The sequence below is a fragment of the Eutrema salsugineum genome, unplaced genomic scaffold (assembly GCF_000478725.1).
Source record: "Eutrema salsugineum unplaced genomic scaffold, Eutsalg1_0 scaffold_4, whole genome shotgun sequence".
Lineage (NCBI taxonomy): Eukaryota > Viridiplantae > Streptophyta > Magnoliopsida > Brassicales > Brassicaceae > Eutrema > Eutrema salsugineum.
The window spans coordinates 3,829,131-3,854,355 of record NW_006256686.1 but is presented as its reverse complement, the minus strand read 5'-3'; the positions used below and the strand labels follow the sequence as shown (position 1 = coordinate 3,854,355).

The 25,225-nt window shown below is 38.9% G+C and overlaps 6 protein-coding genes and 2 pseudogenes across 12 annotated transcripts; 3 read left to right on the top strand and 5 right to left on the bottom strand.

The window, feature by feature from the left end:
• Nucleotides 1-747: 747 nt before the first annotated feature.
• On the top strand, nt 748-1,243 carry LOC112084619. The gene has a single exon (XM_024153869.1). It carries the CDS (start codon nt 810-812, stop codon nt 1,095-1,097), a length of 288 nt encoding a protein of 95 aa, XP_024009637.1. The 5' UTR covers nt 748-809; the 3' UTR covers nt 1,098-1,243.
• A 2,927-nt stretch (nt 1,244-4,170) lies between these two features.
• Nucleotides 4,171-7,581, top strand: LOC18013688. The gene is made up of 8 exons (XM_024153505.1): nt 4,171-4,998; nt 5,154-5,450; nt 5,616-5,894; nt 5,972-6,088; nt 6,279-6,329; nt 6,400-6,686; nt 6,784-6,871; nt 7,093-7,581. The coding sequence occupies exons 1-8, from the start codon at nt 4,171-4,173 to the stop codon at nt 7,579-7,581; spliced, it is 2,436 nt and encodes an 811-aa protein (XP_024009273.1).
• Nucleotides 7,582-8,233: 652 nt separating this feature from the next.
• On the bottom strand, nt 8,234-16,134 carry LOC18013687 (threonine--tRNA ligase, chloroplastic/mitochondrial 2). Of its 4 annotated transcripts, XR_002898245.1 has the most exons (11): nt 15,816-16,134; nt 15,038-15,184; nt 14,782-14,929; nt 14,036-14,667; nt 13,637-13,945; nt 13,364-13,564; nt 13,016-13,285; nt 12,773-12,849; nt 11,328-11,771; nt 10,939-11,248; nt 10,418-10,859 (listed from the first exon to the last, which is right to left on the bottom strand). XR_002898245.1 is itself a non-coding variant. In XM_006418482.2 (8 exons), the coding sequence occupies exons 1-7, from the start codon at nt 16,071-16,073 to the stop codon at nt 13,025-13,027; spliced, it is 1,956 nt and encodes a 651-aa protein (XP_006418545.1). In that variant the 5' UTR covers nt 16,074-16,134; the 3' UTR covers nt 12,527-12,849; nt 13,016-13,024. The 4 variants fall into 4 exon arrangements, 2 of the variants coding, with proteins under 2 accessions (XP_006418545.1, XP_024009496.1); XR_002898246.1 differs by lacking the exons at nt 10,418-10,859; nt 10,939-11,248; nt 11,328-11,771 and adding an exon at nt 8,234-8,518; XM_006418482.2 differs by lacking the exons at nt 10,418-10,859; nt 10,939-11,248; nt 11,328-11,771 and having other exon boundaries at nt 12,527-12,849.
• A 367-nt stretch (nt 16,135-16,501) lies between these two features.
• On the bottom strand, nt 16,502-17,697 carry LOC18013686 (annotated as a pseudogene).
• LOC18013968 (pentatricopeptide repeat-containing protein At2g04860) lies at nt 16,636-19,937 on the bottom strand. 3 transcript variants are annotated; one of them, XR_002898316.1, is made up of 5 exons: nt 17,809-19,937; nt 17,564-17,635; nt 17,090-17,177; nt 16,810-16,948; nt 16,636-16,715 (listed from the first exon to the last, which is right to left on the bottom strand). XR_002898316.1 is itself a non-coding variant. In XM_006418480.2 (1 exon), exon 1 carries the CDS (start codon nt 19,904-19,906, stop codon nt 17,834-17,836), a length of 2,073 nt encoding a protein of 690 aa, XP_006418543.1. In that variant the 5' UTR covers nt 19,907-19,937; the 3' UTR covers nt 17,778-17,833. The 3 variants fall into 3 exon arrangements, 1 of the variants encoding a protein (XP_006418543.1); XR_002898317.1 differs by lacking the exon at nt 16,636-16,715 and having other exon boundaries at nt 16,812-16,943; XM_006418480.2 differs by lacking the exons at nt 16,636-16,715; nt 16,810-16,948; nt 17,090-17,177; nt 17,564-17,635 and having other exon boundaries at nt 17,778-19,937.
• A 608-nt stretch (nt 19,938-20,545) lies between these two features.
• Nucleotides 20,546-22,356, bottom strand: LOC18013967 (N-acetyltransferase 9-like protein). Of its 2 annotated transcripts, XM_006418479.2 has the most exons (6): nt 22,119-22,356; nt 21,652-21,723; nt 21,285-21,372; nt 21,014-21,146; nt 20,895-20,933; nt 20,546-20,818 (listed from the first exon to the last, which is right to left on the bottom strand). In XM_006418479.2, exons 1-6 carry the CDS (start codon nt 22,309-22,311, stop codon nt 20,684-20,686), a joined length of 660 nt encoding a protein of 219 aa, XP_006418542.1. In that variant the 5' UTR covers nt 22,312-22,356; the 3' UTR covers nt 20,546-20,683. The 2 variants fall into 2 exon arrangements, with proteins under 2 accessions (XP_006418542.1, XP_024009631.1); XM_024153863.1 differs by lacking the exon at nt 21,652-21,723 and having other exon boundaries at nt 20,569-20,818.
• A 220-nt stretch (nt 22,357-22,576) lies between these two features.
• LOC18013966 (cytochrome b561 and DOMON domain-containing protein At2g04850) lies at nt 22,577-24,122 on the top strand. Its single transcript, XM_006418478.2, has 2 exons — nt 22,577-23,275; nt 23,364-24,122. Exons 1-2 carry the CDS (start codon nt 22,663-22,665, stop codon nt 23,972-23,974), a joined length of 1,224 nt encoding a protein of 407 aa, XP_006418541.1. The 5' UTR covers nt 22,577-22,662; the 3' UTR covers nt 23,975-24,122.
• Nucleotides 24,123-24,251: 129 nt separating this feature from the next.
• Nucleotides 24,252-25,225, bottom strand: part of LOC18013964 — a 4,026-nt pseudogene continuing 3,052 nt past the window's right edge.

Below are 25,225 nucleotides of genomic sequence, written 5' to 3'. Positions count from 1 at the left end.
TGTTTTATATGGTTGATATTTAGAATTAATATTCAACGACACTTAATGCACCATAATGGCTCCAACAAGTAACATAAAGAATGATGGTATAGCAATGCAAACATATATTGTATAAGATGATTGCACAAACATAAATTTTGGTTGGTAACATTTTAATAGTACAAATAGTGCATATCACATTAATTCTTTTAAAAGCGTGTTATTTTAGAGAATTGTTGAAATAGCTCACTTATTCTCAAAACATGACCGAAACCCGAAAATTCTTATGTCTTAAAGCGTATATAGTAAGTAATATTAAAAAAAGGACCAACAATGAAAGTCCTACTTGAGTCCCGGACCACTGAACCAGTACTCTTTAGTTCAATAGTTCTACTTCTATGCGTGTCAACTTTATTTGTGTCAACTGTATCTGTATGTATGTGTCACCTTTTAAAACCTAAAATAAATCCCACTCAGTTTAGTTTTGTTTCTTGTCAATTATCCTTTAAGATATACCCCAAATTAAAATAGACCCCTCCCCACCATCTCTCTCAATCATGGGGTAATTTCCTAAAGCCAAGCCTCAAGTTTCTGTCTCCACTATTTCCCTTTTCTTTCCTAAAATTTTTTTTTTGATTCAAAAACAAAATATATCCATGATAAACACAAGCACTACGACTACTAGGCGATAACAAATTAACAAAAAGGAATATATATACCCAATTGGCCACTTGCACTTTTTACACAATATATACCCTTCAAGTAACCTCTCTTCTCCTTTGTCAAAAACTCATTACCAAAACTAAGATTACCAAAAAGATAGGCAGGAGATGCTGAAGATGTTGTCTGTAATAAGGAGAAACCTCCAAAACCTTCGAAAAAGCCCGCGTGTGGCCGACGAAAGCTCGTTGCCTTCGACAACCGTTAATGGAGAAGATAGATCAGGAAACGGGAGTAACTCCGTGATGATGAAGTTTCCATTATCGATCATGTCTTGCTTCGCAGTTCCACGTGGAAGCATGACAGATGGTGTGTGGGTGTCGGGAGATTATGGCAGGGTCTCGGAGGTTAACCATCTCATGGTTTGTGATGGCATGAGATACGCTCTCTTAATGTAATTAGCTTATTGACTTTTTGTTTCTATAGATAGCAATGCATCGATCTTACAATACCCATTTGTTTTTGTTACTTCTTTTGTTGATGGAGTTTACTATATTAGGGCATCTTATGAGATTATACAATGGGGTTTTCACCTCTTTTTTTTTTCTTCTTTTGTGTCCATGAGGCTTGTGTTAATCACTTAATCTAGAAGATATCTTAGGAATATTTAACTTTTTTAGTCATCTGCTTTTAATCTTTTTCAAATCTAGTGCTAGTGGTAAGATAACCGTCCACGATCGATCATGTATATTTGCAGATTCTTGAACTTGATAAAAAAAAAGGAGACTTATATCAAATATTGATTGTTGTGTTAGATGATTTATGAGCACATATTATTTATTGGCGAAAAATCAGCCAACAAATGATATAGTGATTAATTTTGCCAAATAAGTTAATGGAATATATTTATCATACAAAATAAACGACAGGATAACAAAAAGAAAAAATATGTTGACTAAGGACTTTTAGTTATGGTTTAGTAATTTTCTGTCAACATGCATTATACGCTTTTGTTCATTTCAAGTAATATAAAATTAAATACAAACCTGGTATGTCTGACTCTTATAACTTAGTCTTATATATTAACTACTCCTTCCGTTTTTTTATACATATCATTTTAGAAAATTCACGCAGATTAAGAAAAGTTTTAAAATATCTATTATAATCTTATTTATTATTCAATTCACCTAATACGAATTATTAAGTTTATTAAAAAGGGATATATAAAGTTATTTTCTACTAGTAACTCTCTAGATTGACGAGAATGTCAATTATTTTGGTACAAAAAAAAACTTAAAACGTCAGCTAATAAAATACAGAGGGAGTAATAATCTAACAGTATTATATGACACAAGGAGATTTACTAATATTAAGGTTAGTACTAAGTGACTTACGTTACAACTAGAAAGTATTGCGGCAGCTTAATTACTATTAGACCTTAATATGATACGAGATAATAGAATTCGTAGAATCTGATTGACCATGGTTTGTCGTCAGGTCATTGTATTTTAAAATAGAGTGTGTCGTGCGTAAATTATAGATGATAACAAAAAGTTGGTATATGATATGATTAGATATCTAATCTAAAAAGAACGAAAAAAAAAATTGAATAACCAATAAGTGATAGTAGGCTAGTATTTCCTACTTGTGAAAGAGGATATGTTGGTCTAGGCTATAGATCAACTTTGTACAAACATGAAATTATCTAACCACTTTCATTTAGTCAGTCGAAATAGTAATATGTTTTAAATTCATTAGAAGACCCATATATGGATTACTCGACGATTACACTGAGATTAGCCAGGTGATAAAAGTCCAGATCACCACATGTTATATAAAAAAACAGTGATTTAAGTAAACTACAAATGGTTGAAGAATAGGTCAAAAGTTTACCTAACGCGGGAAGTACCAGGATGTGGATATACTCATGTCCATGTTTAGTGCGACACAGCATGAACCGACTCTTTTTTAATAATCATTGCCAAATTTAATTGAAAAGAAAACAAATTGTTGTTATATGTTATGTCGACTGAAATTAGGATTCTCAGTGCGGTTCGCTCTATGAATCATCCCATCATTGCTATTCACGTTTGTTAAAAAAAAAATTCTTTTACATGATTGGAGAACTCACAATGTTCTAGAATCTAAATTATGATAAGACATACGCAGACTATATAATAAGATCATGTAACCTCCCATTTCGGGTGGGTTAATAATGGCGAACATAATGATGATGAAGAAAATCACACCGTCATGAATCTGATCAGTTTATTGGGCACGTTATCTTCTATATAAGACTATTGATCAATTAAATGTTTCCTTTTTCTTTTGCGGTCAATGAATGTGTAAGTTTCTTCTTGATCCACTAATATTTTGAAGTGAATGTTCTTCCACAAAATTGTATAGATTATCTTATTCTCGAGTTGGAATCTTTTATGTAACGAGTGGAAAAACTGGAAACTCCTGTTCTTTTTGTTTAACATTGTTGCATGCCAGCGTCATCATAGTCTAATAGTTGAATTCATTTTTAAGTTCATGACAATGAAGAAGATTGTGAATAAGAATATGGTACATTAAAAGTTGCTATTTGGTAAAAAAAAAAATATTTGGAATTTTCATATAAAGTATACAACTGAGTATATACGTATGGGTGAGCAAAAAATTGCTATTTGGCAACTGAGTATAAAGTTGCTATTTCGAATTTTCATACGTATGGGTGAGCCAAAAAATTAGATTTAAGAGGAAGAATGCTAAAACTAAATTAATTTTATACATATATATTTTTTTTGCTTGTATTAAATAATAAAATAGCATCATCTCAACAATATAAAACGATAGAAATTTCACTCTGTCAAGTTTGTCATATTGAAGGAGTCAGTCAAATGTTAGCTAGCTAACTAAATTTCTCTGTTTGAAAACTAACTAAATATTAACCCAATTTTATTTTTATTTTTAAAATTTATTAGTGATCCAGACTTTTCTTTAATATTTTTAAAAACGGAAACGAAATTTAATTCTATATTTTTTTCTGCAAAAAGAGGGATATCAAGCCAATATAGAAAGACGAAAACGAAATTTTTTAAAAGTAAATGCACTAAATGACCATGGTACTGTACCATATTTGCACAAACATCTACGATACTATTGCGATACTGTTAACATTCCAATAATCCGCTTTTCTTAAAATAAATGTCGTACACTATTTAAAAATATTTTAATTAGGGTAATTTATTAGTTAGACAGAACCCAGAAACTTTTTTCCCTTGTTTTCGCCGCTGTTCATCCCCGGACTCGAGTTTCATCCAATTTTACAGTCTCAGGTCGCCGATTGTTGTAAGTAAGTTCTTTGTTACACCGCCTTTCAAATTTGTACATGGATATTTACTTTGATTTTTGACTATGTGTTTTTATCTGAATTGAAATGAAAGGATGCCTAATATTCACTTGCCTGATCGAATTTTTGCTGCCGGCCAAGAGCCAGTCGGGGAGAGGGTGAACTCGTAGCAAAAAGCAAAATCAGTACAGGCTATTATGAATGCTCTGGACGAAGATGAAGCGAAGAGGCTGCATGACTCCCAACTTGGAAGGCTCCTAAAGACGATGGAGAAGCCTTCATTTTCTGGGAGCTTTGGCTATTACATGCTCGCTCGGCTTTTGCGTGTGAAGAAGAAGCATGAGTTATGGTTTTTATTTGCTGGTCGCCCAATAAGATTTTCTCTTCGAGAGTTTGCTCTAGTTACAGAGCTTGAGTGTGAGAAATTTGTTCAGACGAGAAAGATTAAAAATCTTGTGGCCCAGAAACCGTACTGGCCTGAGCTCTTTGGGTTACTCAAGTCATGCACAGTTGACTCCGTCATCCACATGCGCCAGAAAAGAAAAATTTCCGACAAGGAGAAGAGAATCAAATGCGTCTGCCTCGCTGTTACTGCCTCTGTTCTGGTTCCTACCTCACATGTTACAAAGATTGTTCCCGAACATGTCGAGCTCATAAGGGACATAGATGCATTTCTTTCATATCCTTCGGGTAGAGTTGGGTTTGATTTGCTTGTCCCTAGCATCAAATCCAAAGATGAATTGGAACTCTCGCAGAAGACAATCCCCGTAAAAGGATTTTTTTATGCGATCCAGCTTGTAATGATGGCTGCGGTGCCAACGCTTACCGAGGTAGTTCAAGCTCCATCCGGTGAGTCTGATAGTGACTATGAAGATGAATGTGACACTGCCGCTGATGTATCCACCAGACAAGAGGCCAATCTCAGTGGCGATGCCTCTGATATGGCTGAAAGAGCAACATCTTCCGGCGTTGTGAAAATGATGCTTAGCCCCAGCCATGCACGGGAGATCGACGAAGATGAGAAGGTAACTTACCTGACTTGTTGTTAGTGTTTACTTTTATAGTTACCGGTTACATAATCTGAACGTTGACAGGCCAATCCGTAATCTTTGACATATATGTTACTCATTTTAATATCAGTTACATTTTTTTGTTAACATATAACTTTTCCAATTAACAGACATTGATTTATTCCATTATCCCTACTGACGAGGTCTGTGCTATCGAAGGGATGGACTTACGTTGGGCTGACGAAGTTGGTGATGAGTCCGTAGATGTTATGGTCAAGCTTATCAGCGAAGGTTATCGTTTTTCCACTGATATGTTCACGGGTGGTCTTACAACTGCTGACTTGGTTCGTATGCGAACTGATAAGGCTCAGAAAGAGAAAGAAGCTAAAGACAAGAAGAAAAAAGACAAAACAGGCGACTGTTCATCCTTCTTTGCTACGGTTGATCAGGAAGGGATCGCTGAGCTGGTGCTTGATAAATTGAAGCCCGAGTTGCAGTCCTTTAGTAACAGGTTACGGGATCTTGAAGCGTCAATCCTTTTGCAGGATGGGAAGATTGGACAAGCTATTATCGACGCCTTCTAGTCATTTCATCACTCCATTATTCAAAGTATATCCGAATATGTTCGACAGGCACCTAACTCGGCGGAACTTGGTGATCCTCCTACACGACAATGCGTTCCTGAGTCTGATAATCAGCATCAAGCACCTTCAATCCATTCTTCAGGCGTGAAGTCAGGTGTTTACAATGTTCCCAATCCGAAAACCTCTTTTAATTGTGGCTCTCATCCACCGCCCAATCCTCTATTTCAACCAACTGCAACTGTGCCGACACATATGCAAAAGGCTCCCTCCCTTGCCATGAGTAATGAAGATTTCATTCGCAGTTTAACTCAATCTATAAACGCCCAAGTCAGTGGTCATTTTTTACTCCTCTTCTCCTTTACACCCGCAGCTCTATTAATTAAATTTCCCTTTTCCCATTTCAGGCCAAGGACTCTTCACCCTTCAGTTGTGGCTTCCCTGTTAATCATGTGTCACAATCTCACCCGACCCCTCCGGATTCAAACATGGCATCACAAGACTTACCAACCCAGCCGGCTGAGGTTAGTTTTTTGCCATTCAAGTAATAATCTAGTTGTCTACATATACTTTTAATGTAGTTACAATATATATTTCCGAATACAATTAGATATAGAGAACAATTATTATGTGTACATGTTTACAACAAACTATATCACCAAGTCTATTATTGTTTGTATTTGATGACGTCCATTTCTAATGTCCCTCTACCAGATCGATCCCAAACATCCATCTTGCAACGCCATTGGGGGAAGCACGAAAGCGGTATAATCCATTCATTATTAATTGTTTTGTTGTTACATACGAATCACTAATTACCATATATTGAATGTAGATGGATTTACTGTTGTCTGTATCACCATCCTTTTCTCTCGATTTAACACAAGATGAACAATTTGTTGCCCAGAAGTCCGATGACATCAATGACAACGTCTCCGACAATGATGAAGTTCTACCCCGCAAAAGCAAAAGAGTCAAGACCTCATCTGTTGTTTACAAGGATTATCAATGCGGTTTCAACCGTACAGCAGCTGCTAAGTGTGCATTTTCAATGCCATGCGACCCCAACGTCAATGATAGTGCTCGGTTTATGGAGCTGAAAGCCAAGCTTACCCACGACAAGTAATACATTTTTCATTATCTTTATAATAATCGTTTTACCCGTTACATTTATTATTATATGTAAAAGTTCGTGTTAACGGAGTAAACTATGTTTTAGACGCCCAATGGAGATTTACGAGGGTGCATCTGTTGTTACCGAAGATGTCATTGCCATTGGCGATCGAATCCGTGTGCTTCATTCTAAGGTAATACTCTGGCAAAAAAAAGTCCCTCATATTTAAATGCGTCTGTCTTCAGTTTACAACACTTTGTCAACATATACTCGTTTATGATTTTATAGCTTGTCGACGCCTTATTGTTATACGTCTGTCACCTTTCCAGCCCTCCGATGAATCACACAAAGATTAAGTTTTTTGATATGATCTTTCAAGTGCTTATCAAATCTCAATATGCTAAATTTTCCTAGACCGCTGTCAAAGATCGGTCGAAGTTCAAAATCCACGGATCGCTGCTATCGTACTTCGAGTCAGACAACCCGCGGCGCCCTCTTCCGAAGGCAATGTACTTCTCCTTCAACTTTGACAAAAGACATTGGGTTGGCGTATGTGTGAACATTCCTAGAGCTGCTATTGTTGTCCTTGACTGCAACGTATCTTTTCATTCTGACAGTGCTCTCAAGCGTGACTTCAACCCCATCTGCAATATGTTTCCTTTCATTGTCAGAGCCGCAAGCACAAAAGCTTTGCGTGATGAGAAACCATTTTCCCTGGAAAGAGTTACGAGCATTCCACAGAACGAGATCAACTCAGATTCAGCCGTCACCGCTGTTTTGCTTATGCAGGCCCATGCAAGTGCTAGATTGGACGGGTGTCGAACCATTACCCCTGAGGTACTGACGTCGGAGGCCTACAAGTTAGCTGTTATGTTTTACGATGAGTTCGGGCCGAGTCCGTAGCCTTAGATATCAGAACGTTTTATGTTCGATGCTAATGTTTCTTTGTATTGTACACTTACTCATTGGATCTTCCTCTAGTTGGTAATTTTTGTTGACTTTATTTTAGCATGATATCATTAATAAGTAGTTGCTAAAAATATTGTTGGACGGATAATTATCTTTAACGAGTACTAATGTTCCATGTAGATTCCCATATGAACTTGTTGATCGTTCTTTTAAATGACTTTATTCCTTTTTCAAACACTATTTACTGCGTAAAATTGAATTTATCCTTTCTTTGTGGGCTTAGTATATAATTTTCTGTTATAATACGCCATTACTATGTTTATCTGTTAACTTTGTTACTAGTAATGCTCTTGCCGTCTGCTTCTAAATTTATTGGTTAATTCGTACTACCATTCACCTCAATTTAAGCTTACTTTATTTTCTACAAAATCTAGTTCACTCCGAAATAAATTTTTGATATCTAAATGTCGTCTTACCCTATAACACATTTAAGTCTAACTGTCTTTTTATCCTCTACTAGGTTTTCTTCTAACAAATCCACTTCACTAGCTTAAATATTACTGATATCTAACTGTCTTTTTAGCCGTTAACATATTTAATTCATAAACAAACTATTTCACATTGCTTCAAAGTAGATACCATAAGTTTTGAAACAAGCATATTACAAACAGGAGAAAGGACATCTGAAACATTCTGAGACAATATCACACACGATACAGTCTTATCAAGGGACTTACGCTTAATATTACACAACACACAAGATGAAAATTTGGCCGGCCCTTAGTTCGGCTCACTACCAAAATAAAACACGATCGCTTCATAGAGTCCTCCTCCCACTCCCATCTTCTTATATTTCATTTTTACAGGTGGCTCGGTTGTGGTCCCGGCCACCACACTGACCACAGATTGTAAGACGCCTCATAAGTCGCCCCTGCAAACTTAAAGGGTAAATACATTTCGTTATACACTTACTTTTAATGTTAATTATTGTTTTACTGTCTACAAAATATAAGTGCTTGTTAAATTATAACTTATCCTGAATTCACCACGTGAGTACATATGCTGCTTACGTGGGCGTCCAGGAGGGCGTCTGGTGGCGGGTGGCAGTAGTGCAAAGTTCGCAATAAGGTCACCTTCTTCACTGGACGACTGATAATCTGGCACTGAGTACCGCATAAGCCATGTGCCAAAATTTGGTCATTAGCTCCTCCCCTACCAGCTGCTCAACATTAGCATTGGACCTTACGGCATCTGTTAATGCATGCGAACAAGGGATAGATCCACACGGGAAGTGAACCCTGTTTTGTCTATCACTTCGAACTCACTATCGTTGATGCGCTTTACGACATACCCGGTCCCTTTCTCGAAGTTAGAAGCCACGATTGCCTGAACTCTTTTCGTTAGCACACCCACCTCGTTTGTTGCCTTGTTTCGCCATCCATTAAACCAACTCATCAGGGTTGTGCGAATGTATTCCAATAAAGCCAGAATTAGGAACCCCCGAGCTTCAGCCATTGTAGCGTTCAATGACTCAGCTATGTTGCTGGTCATGACATTGTACCTCACTCCTCTAAAATGTGCCCAGGTTCATGGCTCAAATCCTATGGCGGCGAGATACTCTGCACATGAACGATCGATTTCCACTATCTCGTTAAAGTGTGTGTTAAATTCCGAGATGTGATAAGCTCTTGATGCCTTGGATACCAGATATGCTAGGTGTCGTTTTTTGAAGATGGCTTGGACGTTCCTTTGCAAATGCACAACGCATATCCCATGCCTAACTTGCGGGTAAACCTACAGATACACGATATTTATAACCATAGAGGTCTAACTTAACAAGTAGCGAATAACATTAAATTTTCCATTTAGCATCACTTGTTGTTCATACCTTGCTGAAGGCAGCGTATATCGAGTTGTGCCGGTCAGAGACAAATACCACGTCGTTTGCGTCGGGTATTACATTCAGCAGATTCTGGAAAAACCAGGTCCATGATTTGTCATTTTTCCATCCACAATGGCGAATGCCACCGGAAAGATATGAAAATTTCCATCATGCGCGCTCGCAGTTAGCATACAGCCTGCATAATTACCCTTCAGATGAGTCCCGTCCACTACAACCACCTTTCGCATATACCTCCATCCTTGCACACAAGCTCCAAATGCGACGAAAAGGTATTTAAAATGCTGCCCCTGGCCTTCTTGTATGTCGGTCTCTAGATTAAAAATCGTTCCAGGATTTGTTATCACCAGTTGTTGGAGATAAGACGGTAACAACTTGTACGAGCCGCCGTTACTCCCCTTCGCATAATTCATTGCAACATGTCGAGATCACCAAGCCTATATTTAAATAATCAATGACTATCTTCATAATTACCATGTAATAAATTTAATAGGTGATTCAACATATCTTGCCTTCCAGTACGATATAGGCACATCGTGGTCAGCTCTCATCATCTCCTGCACCTCATTTGGTTTTGGTCCAGCCTGCGTCCTGCGTACCTTGCTCGCGTCATGTCTCCTATTACAGTGGATGTTGCATGTCTTTGGAAATTCCCCCTCTCATCAACCGTGCATAAATGATCAGGTTTCACTTTCCTCACTTGGTACCACTCCGACCTACTCATCTTCACCACATAAACCCTCCATGGACAGTTTTTGCCAACACACTCTAACACCATAACAGTTGGTGTAGACTTCTTATGCGTGAACCGAAACTTGTGGTGCAATGCGTACATAGCCATGTGGAGTTTGAAGGCTTCCTTGTTTTTAAACATCATTCCCATGTACACCTCTTCGGTCCTGCTTAAACCGTCCCCTGTTTGTTAACAAAACTCGTTAGCATATGATTTACATATTCTCGCTATTTTCCATTGATGTATATTAAACATCCTTCTTAATTTTCAGCAACTTTTAATTTACATTTAGGTGTAATTTCCTTCAATCTACTACGTTCCGTTATCTGATCTTCCTTAAAATGATCTCGTCCATATTTTTTCCCTATTAACTTGTCTGTTTCACCTTATGCTATAAACGCTATTATTATAAATATCCGGTATCAACTTTTTTACTGACGAAAACATCGCCTATCAACTCTTCCTCTTCGGTGTCTTCAGCTATGGGGTCATTGTTCTCTGACCCTGATGGACAAGCTAACATCAAAGCCAGATGAGACCCACTCTCTAAGCTGTTCTCTTTTGCCTTCCCTTTTCCTTTCTCTTCACTAAACTTCAGAGTGTGTGGCGTCACGTCACCAACTTCTCCTCTTCCAACAACTGCATTGCATAAGTCACCAGTATATGTTATAGATTTAACTAAATTTCCTAGCCTCCATACTCTTATAATCGTACGTACCTTTCACTGGTGTCATTAAGGCTAGATTGGCTAGTGCATCGTCGAAGCTTTCTGGACCCATGTTGGTTGTTTAGTAAGCCTTATGATTTCTTCGTTTTGTTCATCTCCCTTGCCAGGATTGTTGCTGGACCCCGCCGATGACTGGTTGTCACTCAGCTGGACAACTTGGTTCGGTATGGATTGCTGATGGGCCGCCATTAACTGGGCTTCCAGTTCTGCAGACTTCTTTGTAAGAGTCTTAGCTCATCTGGCGTGCATATCTCTTCCAACACACTCTGGCTGCACTGAAACACATCTCTCGAAAAGAACCCTACATACACAATATTAAGTTACCTATTAGGTTATACACTATGTAACATTTGTTATTATCATTTACCAGTGAATCTTACCACGGTAGTTGAAACTCCCGAACTGTATTGGAGACGGTTGCACAGCTACCGGATTAGATGGTCCTCCAACATCGTACGTAGCACGTTTCTGGAACTTGTAACGGTTAACAGCATCAATTCCAACCGTCACACACATCGGTAGCTCGGGAACCTACGAACAGCCATGAAAACCTCCATGTCTGCGTTGTTCAACACATCGATCGGTGGAGTCGGTGGTCCGGTGGGTACCAACATCCAGTCGGGGATTGGTAGCTTAATGCAACCTCTGTGGCGGAGTCAACATTGCATCGTACTCTCACACTGTTCAGAAGCCCGTCGAAGCTCGCGTTCTCAGAGACCATCATGCAGAAGCTTTCTCCTTCACTGTCGACCTTAAAACTCCAAGCACCAACCTCCGATCTTTTCCCACGAACCACAGACAAGCATAACCAAACTTCCAACCATCTAGCAAATAACCCAAAAGAAAAAATTTTACATCTACTCTGCAATTTATAACTTCTCGGTAACTTTACTTCCAAATCTCCATTTATGTAAGCATTTAATGTTGTAAAACGACAGATTTTAGACTTTATTGCTCTGCCAGTAATACTTACTCGGTAACAAAAGGAATATATTGAAGACATTTGAGTTAATTGTCGGCTTACCTTTAACGGAAGTATCTTTCTTGACTTATTCAACTAGAAGACAACTTTAACTTTAGGATATTTCTGTGTTTTTTCTGTGGTGGCTAATAAACTGGGAGTTGGGAACAATACATATTTATATAAAGGGTAAAAAACCCTAATAACATACATATATATACATATATGCCATGACATGCCACATACACATACCAAATCTCTCAGATTCGGCATTAAATGCGTAGCTTCAGGAGAGGAAATTTTTTATGGACAGCAGTAGCCTACTCGCAGACCTATTAACTGCTATCGTCCTCTAAGTTTGTAGATAATATCTACACAATATCTTTCTTATTGAAATATTTTATTGCTGTCTATATTACAGAGATTGTCGCCAAGGGTTTTTTGGTCATCAACCACCATTTCGAAATCCAAATTCTCCCTCGCTATACTGTTTTTCCCATGGACCTAATTTTGACCAAAAAGACGAATTTCTAGCAAATTCATCTATTTTTTAAAAATGAAATTTAATTCTATATTTTTTGCAAAAAGATCAAAAAAAAATATAGAAAAATAGAGATCAAGCTATAACAGTATAATTTTATATTTCTGCCGAGGTCTTAGATCAAATATGTTGGTCAACGTAATATCCTTAGATTGACCATTGTCATTAACCATACTGAGCTTTCCCGTGACTATGCCAATTTGAATTCCCCACTCTTATGTATTTCCCATAGTTATTTCTATTGGTATTGTATGTAGAAGAATTTTTCTATGGAGTGAACCCAAAAGATTCGTGGCTGCGAGAATCAGGCTTGGACATTTCACCTTTTTACTTTGCAAAAAACATTGGTTTCCATTCTCAAAACTGCAGCAATATGATTATGTAACTCCTTTGGTTCTTCCTGTAACATTGAATCAAAGTTAACATCAGAATGGTCAGTACCGCAAGAAACTAATCTCTTATACAACACTGAAATCATTCATCAGTGTCACAAAAGATTTTACTTGGCCCTTCGAATCTTTAAAGAATTTGAAGATAAATAAAAGGTGTGCTCCTTCTACTCTTACAGTAAAGCTTTACAGAGAAGTTCTTGTTTCAACTGCAATGTTGACTTTGTTGATGAAGTCATCAACAAGAATGGTTCCAAGCTCTCCTCCAAACCTCGATCTAACCGTAACAGTCCCGGTCTCGACTTCCTTAGGGCCCACAACCGCCATTAACGGGATTTTCTGTGTCTCTGCGTTCCTTATGAGCTTCGGCAACCTCTCTCCATGGCACAACTCAACTCTCACTCCACAAGCTCTTAGCTTCTTACTCACTTCCTTGCAGAACTCCAACTAAAAATCCCCTCATTAAGTCAAAACTTCAGACTAAAGTATATTCATCAAGACTCAAGAGACAGCAACAACTTAAACCTGATTGTCTGTGACGGGCAAAACCCGGACTTGAACAGGAGAGAGCCATATCGGGAAGTCTCCAGCGTAATGCTCTATAAGAACCCCGAAAAATCTTTCTAATGACCCCAAAACCGCCCTGTGGATCATTATAGGACGTTTTTTATCCGAGTTTGTGTCGACATAAGTAATGTCAAACCTCTGAGGAAGATTAAAGTCGACCTGCGTGACACACAAGAACCTGTTAATAGAGAAGTAGCCTAGGGTTTATAGGAGCAGAGGAAGCTTACTTACCTGTATGGTTGAGCATTGCCATTTTCTTCCCAATGCATCTTCGATCTTAAGATCGATCTTTGGGCCATAAAAGGCACCACCTCCTTCATCAACCTCATAGCTCCATCCTTTATCATCTAAAGCCTCTTTAAGGGCAAACGTTGCCTTTTCCCATATATCATCACTTCCAACTGATTTTTCAGGCCTTGTTGATAAGTTAACCTCATACTTTTCGAACCCAAACCGTGACAATATCTCTTCTGTGAGATCTAGAACACCTCTGATCTCATCTTTGATCTGATCCTCTAAACAAAATATATGTGCATCGTCCTGGCAAAGCAAATGCTAGTTATGTTAAATCCTAGTACTTAGTAGAATTAGGGCTAGGTTAATTATTAGATTAATGACATATGAGGTAACCTGTGTGAATCCTCTGACACGGAAGAGGCCGTGTAAGCTACCAGACAACTCGTATCTGTACACTGTACCGAGTTCTGCAACTCTTATGGGCAAATCTCGATATGATTGACGTTTTCTTTGGTAGAGCAAGATGTGGTATGGGCAATTCATGGGTCGGAGTTGATAAAGCTCGTCCTCAATCTCCATTTGATCATACATATTCTCTCTGTAGAAGTCCAAGTGACCACTGATCTTCCACAGATCAGCTTTTGCGACATGAGGTGTATAGATCAAATCATAACCATGTTCAACGTGCATCCTCTTCCACGATTCTTCGATTATGTTTCTAACAATCGCACCTTTTGGATGCCAAAACACTAATCCTCCCCCAGCTTCATCCTGGATGGAAAACAGATCGAGGTCTTGGCCAATGCGTCTATGGTCTCGCCGTTTAGCTTCTTCTTTAAAATGGAGATAAGCTTTTAGTTGTTCTTCGTTCTCCCAAGCTGTTCCGTAGATCCTCTGAAGCATTTGCCTCTTTTCATCTCCTCTCCAGTATGCACCAGCAACAGATTCTAGTTCAACAGCTTTCTTGTTTATCTTCCCTGTGGTCTCGACATGAGGTCCCGCACAAAGATCCCACCATTCATTACCTAGATGGGCATTCGAACTGGCATAAGATGGAGACAAGCAATTACCAAACTAAAAATATGAACTTAATTAGAGAAACGTTGCAGTCAAGAAGCAAGCACGAAGCTGCAGCGTACCGATATGATAAACAGTGATGGGTTCTTCCTTGATACTATCTAAAATCTCCATCTTATAAGGCTCGTTGATCGCCATGATTCTTTGCCGCGCTTCTTCCCTTGAGACTTCTTCTCGTAAAAGTGGTAAATTCCGACTAATGATACGATCCTAGAGATATGCAACCGAGAAATCAAAGCGAGCCAATGAATACTATTCTAAACCTCTCCATCAGTTGACAATTATAACTCAACATTAAAAACTTCATCTGAAACTAACCATCTCTTTCTTGATTCTTTTGAGGTCTTTATCTGTTAGAGGCTCCATATCGAAATCATAGTAGAAACCGTTATCAATCCAGGGCCCTATTGTCACTTTGGCATTCGGGAAGAGTTTCTGAACTGCCATGGCCATTACATGTGCACACTGAATTCAAATGAAGCACAAATATTCAGTTCAACAAGTAACCCACAAGTAGAAACTGATAATTCAAAGCATAAAAACTCTACATTTATCCCTAAAACCATATACAAAAGTTCAACCATGAGAATGAATCAAAATTCAAACTTTTGCAAAACCCAATTTGGCCAAGCATAAAAGTCAAACAAAAGTTTATCAAATTACACAATTACACAACTCAACAAGTAACCCACAAATAGAATTTGATCCCTAAGCATAAAAACTCAACATTTATTCTACGTACTACGAAATTTTCCAATCATGACTGATTCAGAAATAATAATTCAAACTTTTGCAAAACCCAGTTTGGCTAAAAACATCAAAGTACAACAAAACTGATCAAATCACAGAATTATTCAGCTCAACAAATAGAATTTGACTCCTTTAGCTTTAAAACTCAACATTTATCCTAAAAGAGTATTACCGAATTTTCCAAACATTTCTTATGAAACTGGATCAAAATTCAGACTTTTGCAAAACCCAACTTCGCGCACACCATAAAAGTTAAGAAATTGATCAAATTACGTAATAATCTTAACATAACTAATTGGTGTCGGACTCAAAATTGCAGAACAGAAAACAGAGCAAAATAGCTTACTGTGTGACGAATTTTCAGCAGCTTTTCGGATGAGTCGTTGCTGGGAAGCGAGACCGTCGACGGCTCCGTTTTCTTAGTTCCGACGCGGGAGATAGCCGGCTCGGTGGCGACGGCGAATACGGTGGAGAAACCATGTCGCCTTGGCCAGAATCTAGGCGTCTGAGACGGAACGTAAACAAAGCGTCTCAGAGAAGAAGTGAAGGAAGAGGGCTTGGAGAGGAAGGAAGAAGAAAATAGAAGAGAACGAGAAGAGGCCATTAGTGCGAACAGCCCCGCAGAGATTTTGAGATTATGGGAAGAAATCTGTGGTGTAAGCTTCTCTGGTAAATGGATTGAATTGGAGGAGAAGACAAGACTACAATTTGGTTTTGTTTACTTCCTTGTGTTTAATTTCGGTTCGGTTCTATGGTTTTTGGTTCCATTTGCAAATTCAGTTTGATTTCGGTTTGGAAATGAAATTTCGATTTAGTTTGGTTTCGTATCTTTGTTTACAAGTATTTTTATCACAGTAACTGCTCTCCATATTTCTCATTTCTTTTCAACAACCTAAAAAAGAAGATCAGATTTATCTGCGGTTCTTGTTTTCAGTTGTTTGAGCTTCTTTAAATATACTCCTGAGGGTCCATCGTATATATTATTGTGAAATCATCATTTGTTTAGGCTCAGCCTCAATTCATGATCTCTAACAATAATAAGCACTGAACAAAAGCTTTATGCCATAGCTTCTCTTCTTAGCAGGAGCAGCGAATCTAATGGACTGTCCGATGAATAGGTGTGAATGGTGACATCCTCTAACAACTTCAAGAGCTCTGCTCGGTGGAGAGTTGTCACCGTGTACTCCAGTGTAACCTGCCCGGTTTGGAAGACTTAAGAAACTTGGTAAGAAGACTCCTCAAAACCCTACAACAACAACAAGTGTGTTTGGCCATTTTTCTTTGTAAATTCAGGTATGAAGTACACACATTTTGAGACAACAGAGTAAGTTAATTTGTACCCGTTTGCGGAATAAGCTGAGAGAAACTGTGTTTGATTCCCCAATCTTGGCTGTAAAACGTGTGAATCTCCAAGTTCGTGACAGCATAAGCCATCATCATCAAGACCGATTCCTTTCCTAATCCTTTAGCACGGCTACTCTATACCAAGGGTTGTAACGAAAAAGAAAGAATCATGTACACGGAAATCACATCAGCTAGAGTGTATAACACCAAATAGGGGTCCATAAGTAAACATGTTACTGTGAGCATGCGTGACATGTGATAGACGAAGAAAATTACCTTCTAGGCTCAGCTATCATTATTTCAACCTCTACAACCTTAGGATCATCTACATCGTTCATGTAAATGTTCACATCACCCGTCATGGCTGCGCAAAAGCTTCGGTTACTTGTTTACCATGACTCAACGTGAAAAAAATATCCACGAAAAAAAAAACCAAAGGAACATCCTAGTTCATCTTAATAGACTTCTTTTGAACAAACAAAAACAAAGATCATAAAGCTAGCCAGTCACCAATGATCTAAACCACTAACAAAGGATACGTTCTCATTTCCACGTACTAAACACACTTTGTTGCAAGAAACAGTTCCACTACATTTACTAAAGTTAGAGAGTGTTTATATTAGTAATTAAAACTAAGCCACTTTGTCACAGTAGTTTTATAGAAGATGCCAAATTGATGCATGCTTAAAGTAATCTCTTTTATGGCTTTATTCATCAGTTCCTCAAGGTGAAGTAAGACAAGAAACAAACCTTCTACCCGAGATTCACCATGAGCCAATTCTCCCTCTATGAAATCCTTGTCCAACACAATGAATGTCCGCTCTGAAATCATAACAAACCAACAACAGAATAAGCATGAAGAATCCGGTTTACGAAGAAGATAACGTCATGGATCTTCTCTACACATTTTTACTTGATTATGAGTCCCTCAATTGCTAATCAATGAACCTCATACCAAGCTATATGACTAATATCACAACACAAAACAAGTCAACCTGTTTGTTGTTTCTCATGATGAAACTATTCTGTTTGACTAACTCCCAAGTAACCATCATAGCCATTATCTTTCATCATCTTCCTAACTCTGACGACGTCGTCCCACATTTCCTCTGTTGCATATAGGTTTGACATCAATACATATAGCCCTCCATTTCTGTAATCCAACATAAACATTTTCTTAGCTACATATTCCCCAAGCTCGATCTCTCTGTTCACAGTGCATGCACTAAGCAGAGCACCCCATACTGCAGAATCCGGCTTTATATCCATCTTCCAAATCAACGTCAATGCCTCGGTATACAAACATGCTCGACCCAACAAACCAACCATAAGTGCATAATGCTGTAAACTTGGCGATATGCCAAACACCTTGACCATTTCTCTGAAACATATGTTTCCTTCATCGACAAGGCCTCCATGTGCACATGCAGACAGAACCCCCAAAAAGGTGATCTTGTCAGGTTTCGATCCCTGCTTTCGCATTTCCAAGTAACAAGAAAGTGCGCGACTTTGTAACCCCGATAAGCTGAATCCTGATATCATTGAGTTCCATGTTGCTGTGCACGGAGCTTTTATGGTCTTGAACACATCTTCTGCTAGTTCTGAATTTCCACATTTAGCATACATGTCTATAAGAGCTGTACAAACAAAGTTCTCATTTTCAAAATTGTTCCTAAGAATATAACCGTGAAGTTTCCTCCCCAAATTTAAGCAACATAGCTGAGAGCAGCCAGCAAGCAAACTTGCTATTGTAATTGCATCCGGCTCAGGTCCACTAATCAACTTCATCTGACGGAAGACCTCAAAGGCTACGCTTGCCTTTCCCGACTGTACACATCCCGATATCACTGAGTTCCAGCTAATTAGAGGAGTCTCCTGCAGCTGCTCAAATAAAAACAAGACAGTCTCCACATCATCAAACTTAGAGTACATGGTCATCAGTCCATTCGCAACCAGCGTTTGTGTGCACAATCCGCTTTTGATCGCATAAGCATGAAACGACATTCCAATGTCGATGTGGGAAGAGTTTGTGCATCCATGGAGAATTTCTACCAAAGCTACAGCATCAACTCTCATACAAAGCTGGCGCATTTTAGAGAAATACGCAACCACGACGTCAATATCTCCTTTCTCTGCGTAACTTGAAACGATCGAAGTTAGGCCAACGATACTATCTTGAGCACCAGACGCATAAAGACGTTCTGCTGAATCCAAATACCCACACCTCGAATACGCACAGATCAAAGAAGTAATCACAGAGTTATCGTTCACCATTCCAGTTTTAACAACAAGACAATGCAATGACTCGTGACTAACACGACCAGAGAGAAGATTGATGACAGTGACCGGACTTATCTCCACGCGCTTCTCAAACATATCCCTGAAAACAGCAAAGGCCTCTTCCTGGAGAGCACTCTGGCTATAAGCACCAATCATTGTATTCCAAGAAACAGTGCTTCTGTCTTCCATTTCTGTGAATAAGACTTCTGCTGAATCCAACTCTGCACACTTTGAATAAAACGAAATCAACGCGTTCTTCACATGAGAATCCAGTTCCAGGCCAGACTTTGTAGCAATACCATGAACGGACTTCCCATGAGAAACGAATCCACATTGTCCACAAAAAGGCAGCAAATTTACAAGCGTGGTTGCAGACGGAGAAAACCCTTGTTGAACCATTACGATAAAGAGCTTCCACGCGTCAAATTCGTAGCCATTCCGTGAATACCCACAGATCAACGCGTTCCAAGCAACGGTATCTCTCTCAGGCATTTCATCAAACAACTTTCGTGCAGTTTTTACAAAACCCATCTTCAAGTATATATCGAGAAGAGATGTTTTCACGTAAATGAACCGATCAATACCTGATTTTGTGATATGGGTTTGGACTAGCTTCAACGAATCGACAGAGGCGGTAGAGGCTTGGAGAAGGATAGACATTGTGAAATGATTTGGTGTGAGAGAGGAACGAAGTAAGTCACGGAAGATTGTGATTGGAGAAGAAGAGTTGTCACCATGAACACAAGATTTCAGTAGAGAGTGGAAGAAAGAAAAGTCTTTAGTGACGAGACTTATGGGTTTGTTAAGTCGCATACTTCACAGAGATCATGGAAGGAAGAATCTGTGGTGAATTTGAATTTGAAGTGGAGGAGAACATAAGTCAACGTTTTGGTTTTAATCGGTTTACGGTTTACAGTTTAATTTGGTTTGGTTTTTGGTTTTTGATTTTTGATTTTTGATTTTTGATTTTTTAGCTTTGACATGAAACCATAAACTAACATTTGTAATTTGGGTTGATTTTGGTTCAGTGAACTTCAATTTCGTTTGCATTACATTTTATACAATAAAAATTTAGCGATGTTTAGATTACACTTATTTCTATGATTATGTTTGCACAAATTTTTAATAATTTTTGGTTTAATCGAATTCAAGTTTAATTTAGATTCACTAAAATCGAAAATCGGTTTCGTTTGAGGTTCAGTTTGGGTTTTCCAAATTTCTGTTTTCCCAATCTACAAAACCAAAAGGTGGTTTCCTTTTCTTTGCAGCGTGCTGAAAACCAAAAAGATGGTAGATTTGATTCGATTTAATTCAGATTCACTAAAATCGGTTTCGCTTCAGGTTCAGTTTTGGTTTTCCGATTTTCCAATCTAACAAAACCAAAAAAAAAATGATTTTCTCTTGTTTGCACTTAGCAGTGTGCTGAATAATATCATTTACTCTTGTTTGCACTTAGCAGTGTGCTGAATAATATCATTTACTATGGTCCATTGAAACTTGGAAGCTCCATAAATTATTGTGCTACCATCATTAGTTTAGGCTCAGCCTCAATTCATGATCTCTAACAATAATAAGCATTGAACAAAAGCTTTATGCAATACAAGTTTCTCCTGTTAGCAGTGAATCCGATGGATTGTCCGATGAATAAGTGTGCGTGATGACATCCTCTAATAACTTCAAGAGCTCTGCTCGACGGAGATTTGTCACCATATACTCCAGTGTAACCTGCCCGGTTAAAAGATTTAAGAAACTCTGTCTGTTTTTAAACATGAGCAGGAGAGAAAAGGAACATCCTTGTTACCTCTTTGAAGATACCACTGTAAGAAGAATCCTCAAAACCCTACAACAATTAGCCATTTTTTCTTTGTAAATTCAGGTACGAAGTTACATTTTTTAGACAACAAAGTAAGTTGTTTATACCAGTTTGCGGAATAAGCTGAGGGAAGCTGTGTTTGAGTCCCCAATCTTGGCTGTGAACTTGTGAATCTCCAAGTTTTTGATAGCGTAAGCCATCATCATCAAGACAGATTCTTTTCCTATTCCTTTACCACGGCTACTCTACACCAAGGGTTGTAACCAAAACAAGAATCATGTGCACAGAAATAAGAATCATCTCAACACACTGCTGCAGGAAGTTAAAATGTTTCGGAAAGGGCACGCATGTGATGTGTGATAGAAGAAGAAATGTTACCTTTTGGACTCAGCTATCATTATTTCAACCTCTGCAACCTTAGGATCATCCACATCGTTCATGTAAATGTTCACATCACCCGCCATGGCTGCACAAAAGCTTCGATTACTTATTTGCAATGGCTAGATTTCTTTTTTACACAAAAAGAAGCCATTCACCAATGAATCAAAACCACTAACAAAGAAGAAGTCTTGTAGATTATGTTCTCATTTATAGTCACTATACACACTTTGTTCTAAGAAACGATTCCACTACATTAACTAAGCCACTTTGTCACAGTAGCTATATAGAATATGCAAAACTGATGCATTCTAAAGTAATCTCCTTAATCATAAGTTCTTCAAGTGAAGTAACTCAGGAAACGAACCTTCGACATGAGGTTCGCCATAAGCCAATTCTCCGTTTATTAAGTCCTTATCCAACACAATGAAAGTCCGCTCTGGAACACAAGCATTAAGAATCTTATGTTCGAAAAGAAGACGGATATAATTAAGAATAATTAGGTCATGGATCTTCTCCACTCAATGTTAGTTGATTATGAGTCCATTAATGAACATAAGAAGCTAATTAGGTAATATTACAACACACTTGGAGAATTGGTGAGATCAAATTTACATCCAAATATCAACAAACTCAAAATTGAAAATGATAAGTATAATAGTCTAGTGATCAAAACCCAGATTAAAAAAGTCAACTTTGAGATTCAGGTTTAGTCTAAAGTCTAAACGAAAAACCCAAAACCCTAATTGAGAAAAAACGCCGTAAATTGATAAAATCCACATTTCAGAAGATGGGATAAGTAAGAAGTATAAAAGGGTTTAAGGCTCGTTATACTATTGGGATCTTGAGTCCAAGAGATTTGCATCTCATACTCCTGCTCGAGACTCAAAGGCTCAGATCCTGTGGCTTGAAGAAGCGCCGAATCCTGCATCCAGCGATGATACTTTGGGACATGGGCCGCCATGTACGGAACCAACACCACTATCTTCCCCTCCAAGCTCACCTTCATCGCCATTGTTGTCACCATCTTTTTTCTTCTTCTCTTTTTCTTTACACAGAGAATAACTTTCACAAACCCAAAACGCTGTCGTTTCATGTCATCATTTATCCACGTCAGATTTTATTAATTTATTCGCATGAGAAGCATAATTATGTCCAAAAAATTACACAACCAACCAACTGTGTCGTGGTGAGTGATCACTTAGCTTCAAAGCAAAGGCTTCAATGGAAAAATAAAAAAAAATCATAATTTTCTCTCCAAAAGATAAATAAAAGATGTCACTGATTCTTCTGGTAGCAATCATAACCAAAATGTTCACTTACATTACATATATATAAATCCGTTTCCATCAACAGAAAAAACAGAGATGCTCGGGAAATGGCGACGACTTTAACGTTGACTCTAACATTCTTCTTGCTACTTCTAGCAACAAAACTTCCGGCTTCACTCGCCGGAAAGTGCACCACCACGACGGCGACTAAAAACTTCGAGAAATGCATCTCTCTATCGACACAACAAGCTTCAATCGCGTGGACATACCATCCACACAACGCAACTCTCGACCTCTGTTTCTTCGGAACATTCATCTCTCCTTCCGGGTGGGTCGGGTGGGGGATTAACCCGGATACACCGTCGCAGATGACCGGCTCTCGAGTCCTCATCGCATTTCCGGATCCCAATTCTGGCCAGCTCATCCTCCTCCCTTACGTTCTTGATTCCTCCGTTAAGCTCCAAAAAGCTCCTCTGCTTTCTCGTCCTCTTGACATCCTCCGTCTCTCCTCCTCCTCCGCTTCTCTCTACGGCGGTAACATGGCCACCATCCGTAACGGCGCCTCCGTTCAGATTTATGCCTCCGTGAAGCTCTCGTCGAATAATACCAAGATCCACCATGTTTGGAACAGAGGTCTTTACGTCCAAGGCTACTCTCCCACCATTCATCCAACTACGTCCACTGATCTCTCCTCCTTCTCCACCTTCGATGTAGCTTCAGGTATCAACAAAAGTGGATTGGTCCGTGTCCTTTATAAATTATTTCAGTCCGTATCCCTTATATATATTTGTTTGTTTGTTTTCTATAGGATTTGCAACGGTTCATCGAAACAGTGGTTCGAGAGCTCTGAAAGTGACCCACGGAGTAATCAACGCGGTGGCGTGGGGATTTCTCCTCCCGGCCGGAGCGGTAACAGCTCGATACCTACGCCAAATGCAATCAGTCGGACCAACTTGGTTCTACATCCACGCAGCTATACAGCTAACTGGTTTCCTCCTCGGAACCATTGGGTTCGCACTCGGAATCGTGCTAGGCCGAGGTTCCCCTGGAGTGACCTACGGGTTACATAGGAGCCTTGGGATAGCAACTTTCACTGCGGCTGGGCTGCAAACGCTGGCTTTGCTTTTCAGACCAAAGACGACCAACAAATTCAGGAGGTATTGGAAGTCTTACCATCATTTTGTTGGGTATGGTTGTGTGGTGATGGGCGTGGTGAATGTGTTCCAAGGGTTCGAGGTTTTGAGGGAAGGAAGGTCGTATGCAAAACTGGGATATTGTTTGTGTCTGTCGACGCTTTTTGGGGTCTGTGTAGCCATGGAAGTTAACTCGTGGGTTGTGTTTTGTCGCAAGGCTAAAGAAGAGAAGATGAAGAGAGATGGTTTGACCGGTGACGATAGATGCGGTGGGATTCATTCATAGTTAGGTCTTTGGTCCTAATTATAAAAGAGAGTGTGTGTGTGTGTGAGAAAGAGAGAGGGACAAGACAACATTTTGTATATCTTTGCTTAGTAACTCATCTTGGTAATATACATTGTTGAGGTGTTTCCATCATTGTTCATAAAAGATCCAGATCTTGATCATATCAGTTTTGAGTTTTAACATAAATGCATAGTTGCTTAACTGAAACTCATCACCTTCAAAATATGATCAAATCTTGTCATCAGACTTCATTCGTTTCTTGCTCTCTTCTTTGTCTATGCACTGGTCATCTTCGTTTACTTCTCCATTGATTTCCACCTCTGAAGCTTTTGTCTTGTGCGTGAAAGAACTTGGAAGAGTTGGAGTTACCCGCATTCTTTTTTTGGTATTGACGGTATGCACCCCACGTTCTTTTATTACCCATTCTGATTCCAAATTCAAAGAGAAGCTCACTGGAAGTAACATCTGCTTCAAATTCAAAGATGTACATATGCTCTGTTAAAGGGGAGGTAGAATGTGGTTACTTGGACTACACGAGACATCGAGGTTACTCTGTTTGTCCATGATGTAACAATCTACAAACACCATGTCCGCATCACCAGGTTCGACGTCATTCTTATTAGCCAGTAAGAAGCAAGCTTTAAATGTAATAGATGAAGGGAAAGGGCTCTCATTCAACTTCACACTCAAGGAATCTCCATTAACTCGATAAGTGAACTAGGTGGGTATTTTTCCACCGGGTAAGACCGTAACTTCACAAGTTGATGTCTGGATGATTACATTTCTCTATTCAGTTTGAAGCAGTTACGGAAGTTGAGAATAATCTTTGGATTAGGAAAGGAGCAATCTAATCTCTCTAGAGACTCACAATTTTCTGCGTCTAACTCTGATAAAGAATCCGGAAGCTCAGGGAGCGACAAGAGCTCGTTGCATCCCTTGAGAACAAGTCGACGAAGATGAGAGATTCTCTTGATCCATGGAAAGACTTCTTGTATTTTCGTATCATTCAAGTGAAGCTCTGTGATGCTATCAAGAGCATGCGGGAATTTCTTGAGGTTTTCACTGTATGACATATATAAAGTCTCAAGACGAGACCATGAGCTGATTGACAGAGGCACTTCTTCTATTGCGGTTCCAGTGAGATCGAGATAACTGATGTTTGTGGAAATCTCAGGAAAGCTCTTGAACAATGAGCAATCATTAAGAAAAACTGCCCCGAGAGACTGCAAGTTGATGTTGATCGGAAGAAGT